Genomic DNA, 12,749 nt, shown 5'->3' on the forward strand with positions numbered 1-12,749 from the left:
TAACACCATTATTTTTTGTACTCGCTACTTTTTTTGTAATTTGTATGCTTTTGCGATTTTATTTACTACTAGAACTTTTCAACGTAAAGGCAATCGCAAACACCGCCAACACTGCTACCGATTAACAAAAAAAGCGCATTATGTCAAGCATTTGGCCGAGCTTATCCTCCAATTTCTAGTGTGCGCCTTGTCATAAGATACCTACAGTTTTACGTCGCCTACGAACCGTAGATTGTGTTTTATGAGGAACGTTTTCATGACAGAAGTATAGTCGGAGGTTCGGTATAGTCTGCTGAGGGGTTACTGCATTAAGATAAACATCTTTTTGAATGTTGATTAGACCACGAATCGAACCTAGACACCAAACCTGTAACCTATCGACAGCGGCGGCCACCAATACGGACACCAATAGCATCAAAGTTTTACACTAACATATTCACTTCGGTACTGGCTTCGTTTTTTACTATTTTCTTTTTATGACCATAATAAACGCACCAATCCGCGTATATTCTACGTTCTACAAGTGCACCACTCTCTGTTCGTTTAGTTAGTATCTAGCAGTGGTATCTATAGCTGATGTTGGCTATATTCACTGCATTACACTCTGAATGCTCATAATTTTTTGGTACATTCATATGAAAAAGTCTGCAAAGTTTTTTTCTGACTAGGTTTTTTTCGTTATGGTCGCTTGTTTCCTTTTCAATTTTAGTTTTCTCGTTCACTTCGCGTTAATTTAGAGTGAAACGCTTTAATTACTCACACGCGTTCGCAAAAATTTCAAAGCCAACAGACAGTAGGAGATTGGCTTGAGTGTTGTTGAAAGTTTTTGAGTAGAATTTAGAGGGAAAAGCGGCTTAAATAAATTGACGTTTTAAATTGTATCATAGATTTGGTGTACATAGTTATTGAAGAGTGGTAAATACATTTATACTTGTAGAGCGTTAAGGCTTGACTCATAGGGCATTTCCACCAATCCTTAACTGCAGTTTATGACAATTTGAAAAACGGGATTATCACTCGAACGGGGTAATTGGTCATATTAAGTATAAGTAAACGAAAGTATGAAAGCAAAAAGTAAGAAATAAACATTGCCGATCACCCCATGTTAAAATAATTGGTACTTATGTATCTGAGCTCTTAACTGCAGCTTAAGCTTTTGGTGGAAATAGGCTATTATGTTTTCGCCCTCCAGGCCATGATCGAATTACCATCCTTAACTAAGTTGGAGGTTGTCTTCGAAAGGCCGATGACAGGAGAGCTAGAGCTAGACTATCTGAAAAGTGCATACTTTTCCCCATCAGTTCGTAGCTAATCCTACTAATATTATATACACTGACTCAAACAATTGACCGCGTGTTGAATATTTTTAAATATTCCTAATGTATTTTGAGTTAATTTTTATTGTTGGTATTTTTCTATAAAAATATTGTTCAAGCTTTAACCAAATTCATATAAGTAAAATTTTCAAACGTTATTACAAATTTAGGAAATTTGATTAAATTTCCATCAGAATTTCAAAAATTTCAATCTGTATTGTTAGACCATTTTTGGATACCTATGCAGAAAATAAAAATATCAAAATTCAAAAATTAATTTTTTAGCTGGTTGAAACTTGCACTTCGTCAGACTAAAATTGTATGGGCTATAAAATTGCATACCCAAAAATGCTCAAAGATTCAGATTAAAAAGTTTAAAATTTTGATGAAAATTTGTTGAATTTTCCTAAATTTTGTATAAAGTTTGAAACTTTGATTTATACAGTTTTCGTTAAAGCTTGGACAATATTTTTGTAAAAAAATAACAAAAAAAATTATCTTGTGAATATTGAAAAAAAAAAAATCAACACGTGGTCCCTTGTTTGAGTCACTGTATGCGAAAGTTTGTGAGCGTGCTAGTATGTTTGTTGCTCTTTCCCGCTAAAACATCTCGACGTATTTGAATACATTTTAACGCACAGATAGGTTATAACCTGGATTAACAAATATATAATTTTTGAAGAGATATGCCACCTTTTTGGAAAGTTAAAATCAATTAGACAAAATAAGGCAAAAAAAAAATATTACAATAGTGCAGTTGTCAAATCAAATGGGTTCCAGAACGATTTACCTATTTCGAAAATATTTTTAAGGGGTTACCCCCTGTTTAAAAGTTAAAACCGATTAATTAATAAACTAAAAGGAGTATCACAATAGTGTGTCCGTCAAACGAGTGGGGTTCAACACTATATATTTCGAAAATGTTTTTCAAGACTGTTTGAAGAGTCGAATTAAATTAAATTATACTGTATGAGCATGAAATGCTAAATGTGAGGGTGAATCGAAACAGTTTTAAGAAACAGTTTGAACAATAAAAATATGTTTGATGTGTTTTAGGAGGGTGGTCACCGGTTTAAAAAGTGGAGTTCAAATTATTGGAGGGAAACTTCTTAATCGAGCTCGGAGACGTTTGCTTTGAATTGGAGGAGCTTCATGTGGTTCGGGAGACGTGTCGTGATGTGGGGTGTGAGTGAGGTGTATGTTCTTGCCGCCGTTGGCTGTGTGTGCTGCTGAGGTGGTTGCCGCCCTGTGGTGGTGGTGGGGGGCGTCGCAATTGACGTCTGCGACCGAGCAGCGCAACACGGGCCCTCGAAATTCCCCGTCCAATCTCGCGTGGTACGCAGACCTGAACATGCCCTAAAGTGGCACCAGCCAAGGCAGGTGTTGCACTTGACTGATGTCACATTACGGAATATTCTGGTCTGACATACCGTGCAGATTGTAGGGGGAACCAGGAGTTGTTGGCGGCGGCGTGTGGGTGGTGGTGCAGTTGTGTGTGTTATGTGGTCTGTGGTGGCTATGGTACGGTCTGTGGTGTTATTATGTTGTTGTGTAGTGGCGACTGTGTGTGGTTGCTGTGTGAGTGTGTGGGGCTGCACGGGCGGACTATTGTTTGCCGTGGAGACTGCTCTGTTTGAGCAACAGGGGGCCACGTAAGACGTGGTCCACTGTCTGTGTGTCCGTAGTCCCGAGCAGACCCTGAGGTGACTCCACCCCTCGCAGGCATTACACTTGACTGAGGTGGAGTTGTGGTGTAATCGTCTTCGGCATACACAGCAGGTGTATATTTCTGGCCCAGGGTTTGACTCGATGCCAGCCCTGAGTAGGAGAATGCGTAGTGAATGTTGCCCTATGGACGGACAACTTCTGAGATACTTCGCCGACCTGAACGGGGTTAGATCGCCGAAACAACAGCCCTTGGTCGGGTGAAACCCGAGTCATTCCGGTACGTAGAACCGGCTCCAATGAAGCTCCTCCAATTCAACTGTAACGGGCTACAGAGCAAGATTGAGGAGATAACCGTCTTCATGTGTCGGCATGGTATATTAATAGCTGCGGTCCAAGAGACGAAGCTGCACAGCAATTCAACTTTGTTGAATTGCGCCGGGTACAATGTGCACCGTCGAGATCGCGAGCGAGATAATGGTGGTGGCTTAGCGTTCATCACGCACCACACCGTGCAGTATCGTCTTATCGAAGCAGACATCGACCGCAGGGATACCACCCTAGAATGTCAGGGCATCGCTATCCGGTCAGGCGATGTCGAGCTCGAAATATTTAACATTTACATACCCCCTGTCACCTGCTGCCCGGCAGGATATCACCCTGATATAGGTGCGCTCCTCAGAGGTGAAAACCGTATGGTAGTAGGTGACTTTAATGCGCACCACGATCTTTGGCACTCAAGCCTGTCAAACGATCGTAGAGGAACAGGCTTGGCTGAGCAGATAGACGATTCGACATTCTGCACAATGAACGACGACGCACCCACCAGGATTATGGGTAACTGCAGTAGCTCGCCAGACATCACAATAGTCAGCGCTGGTCTGATAAACAGCATAACGTGGCGACCTATGCTGACTCTAGCATCAGACCATCTACCCATAGTCATCTCGATTGATAAACCAACCGACTTTGCCTCCGCCAAACACCGGACCTATATCAACTTTTCCAAAGCTGATTGGAAAGGTTACGCGGAGTTTACTGAAAACACCTTCGCAGCGCTCCCCACACCAACCGACGTCCATCTCGGTGAACGTAAGTTCCGCAGGGCTATCACTGCTGCTGCAGCTCGCTTCATACCGGCAGGATGTATATCGGACCCACGTCCAAACTTCCCTGCCGAAGCGGCTGTTCTAGCTGATGAGCGTGATAGCCTTCGTCAGGCCGATCCCGGAGATCCCCGTATCAGGGATCTCAACGCGGAGATTCGGCAACTTGTAAACGTACATAAGCGGAAGAAGTGGGAGGAGCACCTGAAGACTTGTAATTTCACCTCTGGTGTGAGCAAGCTTTGGTCAACCGTGAGGTCATTGTCTAATCCGACGAAGCACGACGACAGAGTCGAAATTTCCTTCGGCGACCATGCTTCGTCGGACCCGGAGCGATGCGCGAGCTATTTTAGCCGGCAGTTCATACTGCATCCTCCGGTAGACAAAGCCAAGCGTCGAGTGACCAGAAGGCTGCACAAACTGCCAACAAATTGTGCCCCCCTTGCTTTCACTTGCGGTGAAGTTCAGGTGGCCATCGGGAAGGCGAAAGCCTCCAAAGCCATGGGTCCCGACGGAATATGCATGCTGATGCTGAAAAATTTGGGTCCTGCGGGGGTAGCGTACCTAACGGAGGTCCTCAACCTGTCAATGGCCACTCTCATCATCCCAGACATCTGGAAGGTGGGGAGAGTGGTCCCACTGCTCAAACCGGGGAAACCCGCCAACAAAGGAGATTCGTATCGTCCGATTACACTCCTTTCCCCGGTAGCGAAGACACTTGAGGCCTTGCTACTCCCGTACTTCACAAACCACCTGACCCCAGCGAAGCATCAGCATGGTTTCCGTAAAGTGCACAGTACAACAACAGCACTTAACGCCATAAACACTCAGATAACTCGTGGCCTTAACCGCAACCGTCCCTGTGAGAGAACGATTCTAGTAGCGTTGGACTTGTCAAAGGCGTTTGACACCGTCTGCCATTCCACGCTGCTAGAAGATATAGAGGCCTCCTCTCTCCCACAGAGGCTCAAACGGTGGTCGGCAAATTATCTGAGTGGTCGACATTCGTCGGTAACATTTAGAGACAAAACGAGTAAGCAGCGAAAAATAAAACAGGGGGTTCCTCAGGGTGGTGTCCTTTCCCCGCTACTGTTTAACTTTTATATTTCAAAGCTCCCTCAACCACCAGAGGGAGTCTCGATTGTCTCCTATGCCGACGACTGCTCGATCATGGCGACTGGGAATGGAATTGATGACCTGTGTTTGAAAGTAAACGGCTATCTCTCCGAACTTTCTCGCTTCTTCACTGCAAAGTGTCTAGCCCTCTCCCCTACGAAATCCTCCGCGACCCTGTTCACAACCTGGACGAAGGAGGTCAGGCTACCGCTGGGGATTCACGTCGATGACACACCAATTCCGACGGTGAATAACCCCAAAATACTCGGAGTAACATTCGACAGCCTGCTCTCCTTCTCTGCGCACTCAACCGCTATTGTCAATAAAGTACAGAGCCGCAACAAGGTCCTCAAGTCGCTAGCCGGCAGTACTTGGGGCAAAGACAAAGAAACGTTGCTGGCAACATACAAGGCAATAGGCCGGCCGGTTTTGAACTACGCAGCGCCAGTGTGGTCGCCAGGGACTAGTAGGACGCAGTGGACGAAGCTACAGACGGTACAAAATACGGCACTTAGGACAGCGACGGTATGCCTCCTGATGTCGCCAGAACACCACTTGCACGGCGAGGCGCAAATGCTCCCAGTTAAGGAGCACAACATAATGCTCTGCAAGCAGTTCCTGATCGGGAGCCACAGAAGTGGCCACCCAAACAGACAGCTGCTTGCAGAGGAGCCCTCGCCTAGGCACGTCAGGAGGCATCTATATGAACTGACGGACGAAGTCCAGAGGTTCATTAAGCAACCTCTGGACCCGACAGCGTACAGACAGGCCCTGAACGGCATTCACAGGGACTCAGTCTCGAGTTATATAGACTCTACACCTGTGAATGCCGTTCTAGGCATACCACCCCCGGACATTGACGAGACAGAGCTTCATCTGCCTCGGGAGACACGCACTACACTCGCCCAACTTCGCTCCGGCTACTGCAGCAGGTTAAACTCCTACTTGAGTAGGTTGAATGAGGATGTGCCGAACGAATGTCCGGCATGCGGAGAGACCCCACATGACTCGAACCATCTCTTCGCATGCCCGGAGAACCCGACAACCCTAACGGCCTTGTCCCTGTGGACAGATCCCACAGAAGCTGCACGCTTCCTAGGGTTGCCGTTAGTGGAACTTGACGACAACGACTGAGATACCAACCGATCTGGGCGGGGTTGTTGTAGCCGCTACAACAACAACAACAACAACAACGTTTGCTTTGAATATTTAACGCCACGGTGAAGGTTACATGGCGGGAGCAGAAAACGAACGACTGCGCTAAGCGCCACTGGAGTCGGGGAAAAACAAAGGCAAAGACAAGGATACAGAAGAAGACAAAGACAAAAATGAACACTAAGATGAAGATAGGGATAAAAATAAAATGTTTTAAAATCAATTTTAGGCAAGTATACATTGGCCATTATTATCTATGACCTTTTGCTAATTTTTGGGTAGCTTCACAATTCCATCGTTGTAGAACTTCTGTAGTTTATCGGCGAAAAACTTGGCCAAGTGATCTTCAGCGGCTCTTCGGTCTGCAGAGACCGAAAGAAATGGAAGAGGGACGGGATACACGTTGGATGCATTGAAACTTCTTCAACCGAGCCATCACAGATGTGTGTGTGGCCTTGAATTGTCATGATGGACCTCAACTCTTTTTCTATTGGTCAGTTCTGGTCAGTTCTGGTCCCTCTTTCGTAATTGTTTTTTTTTTTGCAAACAATCAAATTGTGCATAGCAGATGATTGGATTGATAGTTTTGCCACGTTGTAGCAGTTCATAATGAACAATTCCCATCCGATCTCACCAACCACTCAACACAGCCTTGTTTGTCTGCAATCAAGGCTTTGATGTCGGTTGTGGAGGGTCATCGGTCTTTGACCATGATCGTTTGCGTTGCTTAATCTTATATTCAATCCATTTTTCGTTGTTCCATTCATTTTTAAATCAATATAACTTTGTTCACGAGCGATGAATTACAGAACTGTCTCCACTAAAAAATGTAGCCTCGTTTGACAATTGACTTAGTGTTGCCGGATGTATGGGCATAAATACCACATAGTGACGAAAATCCGCAGAAACTTTTCTATGACCCAATATTAAATACGATTTTCTATCGAATGGAAGATGGAGCTATTCCAGAAAATGTCAAATAAGAACGTTCTGTTAGGTAGGAGAGCCATCAAAAACATGCTCGTGCTTTTTTTGGCACAGATTTCAAAGCATTTTGAGAGATCATATCAAAAACTCCATATTTTTTTTTTGCTTTCGGTGGCATAGCATCGTCCTACCGTCGACTTACATATATTAGGCTAACGTTAATGAAAACTGGGAGTTTTGTTCGGTTTTCTTAGTTAAAACTTCAACTTGGCCGGCCAGACATTTTGTTTGAAGTTCTGCGCTTTCCGAAATTATTTGTCTATTTTCAATACCAGTTATTGGATACATCGTATTAGGTCTAGAAAAAGATGCAAATCGAAGTAGCGCATAGTTTTAAAGTTGCGCTAATATTATACATATTAATGTCATACGATTTTTTACGTAAATACAAAACTTTTTAACATTTTGAATTTTTGTACATACTAACTACTTACATAAATAGATATATTTAGCTTTAAAACACTCATTATCGTTTTCTTCTTATTTTTTCTTCTTTTAGGGGTACATTGGGACTTATTATTGCTGGTGTGGCGATAATGTGGTGTGCAATGTCTGCTTCGAAACTGTTCGTGACGGCCTACTCGATGGACCATCAACAAGTACTGATTGCGTATCCGTGCGCGCTTTTGTATGGAGTTTTTGCGTTGATTACAATATTTTAAATACAAAAGCATTCAGCAAAGCATAATAGTGGTCAAGAAAAAATTATCATTATAAAACTATGATAATAATAATAATGGCGAAACAGATAAGTAACGATTTTTAAAATTTATGCTTTTATAAAAATATGTACATTTGTGTGTGCATCTATTAATTATGTATTTTTTGAATTGATATTTTATAATAAATTACTAAAATTTTTGAGCACATCCTTATACATAAATAATCGTACATGTTTACTGATAAATGTAAAGCATTGGAAGCGAATGGCGAAGGGCAAATATTGAATACAAGGAAATGGATGCATTAACAGGGTGACAATATACAGGGGTAAGCGCTCGAAGTGTTACCAATTAAAAATGCTAAAATTTTGTCTATTTAGTTTTTTTTTGTATTTAAAAACATCAGTTCCGCATAAAAACTAGTCAAATTTAAGAAAAGTAAAAAATAATGTGGTCTTGTGACATTTTGTATTGAGCAGGGCGTAAAGGTACTTCAAAAAAGGCGTGAGTACCAGAGCTGGGTAAATGCTATTACATTACAATTACAATTACATTCCTCAGTAATTGTAATTAGGATTCAATTCCTTTAGTTCACAGCAAAGGAATCGATTACTTTTTCAATTCCTTGAAGTAATTTCAAATGGAATTGTTTTTTTCTTTAATTCCATTACAAGGAATTTCATATTGTAATTGGAATAAATTACGTGCTAGTAATGTAATTTTTTGTTTATTTCAATTCCTTTGAAAGGAATTGAAAATGTAATTGATTTTTTTTCCAATTCCATTCCTCAAAGTAATTTAAAAAGTAATCGAAAAATTTATAAAAAAAATTGTTGCACTGTTGAATTGAAAAAGCTTTTTTAAATTTCTTGGTTGCTAACTGCCTTGAATAAACAACTTATACCTAAGTAGTATTACTAATTGGACTTTAAGAAAACTGAATAGCTTAAACTGTAGCGGTTCAGTTTATAGGGTAACGGTTAAATTTTCCAGATCCTACCGCGAACGCGCTTCGCGGCAGATGAGACCCATAAATGTTGCTGCCTTGGGCACTGCTGTTCTCTTGGACTAATCCCTGCGTATCTAAAAAAATGCACTGAGTTAATTGTGTATATTATGGTACCCTTAATTTTACCCAAAATGGCGTGCCTTCTGAAGCCTTTGAAGTACTCTTACTGGTATCTTGTGTTACAAATGAGGATAGAGTACGCTTGAATTACGAGCCCTGTGGGACTGGAGATCCTCCTAAGAGTTTTATAAACAAATTTCATTGCTATGGCTAAATTTTGATGATAACACTGTAACGACGCTAAAATTACACAAAAAACGCCGAGAATTTCGGAATCTACTGCAGACTTTCCAAGGATGGTTATAGGCTAAAAAAAAGTTTCGATATAGAAAGGGGGCGTGGCACCTCCCATACAAACCGAATTTTTCAAACTGCATATATTTGTGGTAGAGGACTAGAACTGGGTATGGTGATATATACAGTGACGAGCAAAACTGTAACATGGTGTAACACTTTTTATTTCAGCCACCGCTATATTTCCAAGTTCTAACGACTTTCATTCTTTTGTTGTATATTCTTGTTGGTACATCCCTACTCCCTCTCTCATAACGATTTGAAGTCAATACAACGACAATAAAAAAACCAGCAGTCAAAAATGTAAATTAAGGCAGATGTTACAGTTTCGCACTCACTCTCAGTTTTGCATTTGACAGTTACTTTTACTTACTTACTTTTAGTTTTACTTAGTTGGAAGTCAGATGACTTTTTTCTATATTGTAATTTATTGAAGAAGTGATCACCAGTAAATAACATAGTTAATCAGGAACCATAAATGTAAATAATAGATTTACTGTGGAAAGGCGGAACCGCACGAAAAGTGGCAAACAATTTTGGAATTTGCGACTTGAAAATGTTAAGACTTAGAAAAAATATAGCCTAAGTGTTCCCAAGGACAAAGGAAGTCTGTTAAAAAATATTACGGTACGATATCTTGTGAACTTAGCAGCAAGTAGCGATGCAGCTACTATTACAGAACCGCTTAAGGTATTAAACTGTAATGCAAATCAATAGACAGCGAGGCGAAGAATTGCCAAATTGAGCGCAAAGGCATCATAAAGAAGAAATAAGCAAATTTGATCAAAATACATGTGCGAGTGTGGCAGCATTTCGCTGCATCGCACGAAAACCGAACCGTTGCCTATTGGGATATGTTAGGCCGTTCAAAATGCAATAAAAAACATATTTTTAAGTTTCAATTGAAGGTTATTTGGTCTGACAAGAATAAATTAATCGCTTTCAATCAGATGGCCGGGCATGGTATTGGATCAAAGACCCAAATTAAGCCTAAGCGCATCATGTACGGCAAACTGTGAATCACAGTGGTAGGATCTTAATTGTTTGGGGTTGTATTTCAAAAATATTGTTGGTCCGTTAGTACGCATTATGTGTAAGGAACAGTATCTGTTCATGTTTCTACAAAATTTGCAAGATGTAGTCGAAAAATGAGAGTTTCTGCTGAAAAATCACCCAAAACATACTGCATATGTTCTCAAAGACTGGATGAAAAAGCAAAAATTTGCTAATTTGAAATGACCTCCACAATCCGCGGACATGAATCTCATCGAGAATTTGCGAAATTAACTAAAAGCACAGCTTAACAAGTACCAAAGTCCGTAAAATCGAGTACATGAGCTGTGAAAGCAAACTAAGGTTATACCTCCAGAATTTTTACAAAGATACAAATAAGGTATGCCAAATCGCATCCAGGAACTGAAACAAGCAAAAGAGTACTGAATATTGTGTTAGTAGTTCTTTTTTTCGTGAAAGTTGTTAAAAAGTTCTTAAAAATATATGAGTGCAAAACTGTAACATATGCCTTAATTTACATTTTGTCTGCCATATAAACCGAACTTTTCATATTGCATATTTCTGGAAGTGTTCATGGTAGACTGTAAGCCTTTTTAAAACTCTTTAGTTTGACACCCACATGCCAAAATTTCATTTACTTTATCAATTTAACTGAGTTACAATTTCCAAATAGGTGGCAGCCCCTCTCAAAAATATTTCCAACAGTTATCTTTCTTAAACCTCTTTAATTTGAAACCCATATTGTAATATTTTATTTATTTTATCAATGTAATTTAGTTAAATTTTCAAACAGATGGCAGCCCTCCTCAAACATATTTTCGGCAGTAAGCCTTTTTAAAACTCTTTAGTTTGACACCCACATGGCAATATTTCATTTTTTTAACAATTTGACTGAGTTTAAATTTTCAAATAGGTGGCAACCCTCGTCAAAAATACTTCCAGCAGTTATCTTTCTTAAACCTTTTTAACTTGATACCCATATTGTAATAATTCATTAATTTTACCAATATAATTGGGTTTAAAAATTTTAAAATAGGTGGCAACCCTCCAAATTTTTGCGATATCATTGGTTCTGGTATTATACCGAATAATAAAAAAAATTATTCAAATCGGTTCAGCCGTTCTCGGGTTTTGATAACCGTGACATACGAACACAACATTTTTATATACATATATAGATATACATAGAAGATGTCCAATGTGTTCTTTCGATTTTAATCTTTGACCACAACAAAAATTCCACATTGTACATTCCTGAATGACCTTTCAGTTTCTCGATTACTTTTACAATTCCTTTGAGTAATTGAAAAAACTAAAGTACTCTTGCAATTCCAGGTAATGGAATGAAAAAAAATCAATTACATTTTCAATTCCTTTCAAAGGAACTGGAAAAACAATTACATTACTAGCACGTAATTTATTCCAATTACAATATGAAATTCCTTGTAATGGAATTAAAGAAAAAACCAATTACATTTGAGATTACTTCAAGGAATTGAAAAAGTAATCGATTCCTTTGCTGTGGACTGAAGGAATTGATTCCTAATTACAAATCCTTGTAATCTGTAATTGGGAGTAATTTAATTCCTAAAGGAATCATTACGACCCAGGTCTGGTGAGTACTAGTTACTCATGAAATTTGATGTGTAAACATATACGTATATAATCTCGATTTTGTTAATCACCCTGTATACACAGGCAAATTTTAGATTATTAGCCGTCAAATTTGTTGTGCTTGCTATTCTCACCACTCAAGGAAAAGTTAAGTTTCTTCTCTGTGCCACCGTGATCACTTTTTTCTGCTATACATATTAAGCAATTTAAATATACTTTAACTTAATATTTTATTTAAAATACTTTTACAAAACTCTTTTCCTTGCTAGCGTCCATTTTTGTTTACTTTTACATTCGTCATTTCTCCTCTTCTTCGCAAATATAATCGATAAAACTAGGTTGGATACCGAAAAGTTATGAGTTTCGTCTGAGATTGTTTTCTTTTACATTCGAAATTTCTCCTCTTCTTCGCAAATATAATCGATAAAACTAGGTTGGATACCGAAAAGTTATGAGTTTCGTCTGAGATTATTTTACAATTATAATTTTGTAAGGCTAATCTCTTTTTCTAATTACAAATTAGGGACCTAAGCTCGAAAATGAGGATAACCTACTTATATGCAAACCTATTATTAGGCGATTCAGTTACATAAATACACATGTAGGTTAGGTTAGAAAATAAACATTAATTTCACTTCATTTTATTCATTTTGCTGATTTAAAATTTTTTTCTTCTAATTTTTAATTCTTTTAATACACGAAATTATTGGTATGATTACTTAAATATGATACATGTAAATACTTCTGACTC

At 39.6% G+C, this 12,749-nt stretch overlaps 1 protein-coding gene across 1 annotated transcript in view; it reads left to right on the plus strand.

Annotated features, from left to right (window-relative positions):
• LOC118740509 (protein YIPF5-like) overlaps nt 1–8,235 on the plus strand; it is a gene marked incomplete at its 5' end in the record, with an annotated part of 16,976 nt that extends 8,741 nt beyond the window's left edge. The window contains 1 exon segment of the mRNA XM_036472071.1: nt 7,845–8,235. Coding sequence (XP_036327964.1) covers nt 7,845–8,007 — 163 coding nt within the window.
• Between the last annotated feature and the right edge of the window lie 4,514 nt (nt 8,236–12,749).

This window comes from Rhagoletis pomonella, unplaced genomic scaffold, assembly GCF_013731165.1.
Source record: "Rhagoletis pomonella isolate Grant_MI unplaced genomic scaffold, Rhpom_1.0 Rhpom_scaffold_00006, whole genome shotgun sequence".
Lineage (NCBI taxonomy): Eukaryota > Metazoa > Arthropoda > Insecta > Diptera > Tephritidae > Rhagoletis > Rhagoletis pomonella.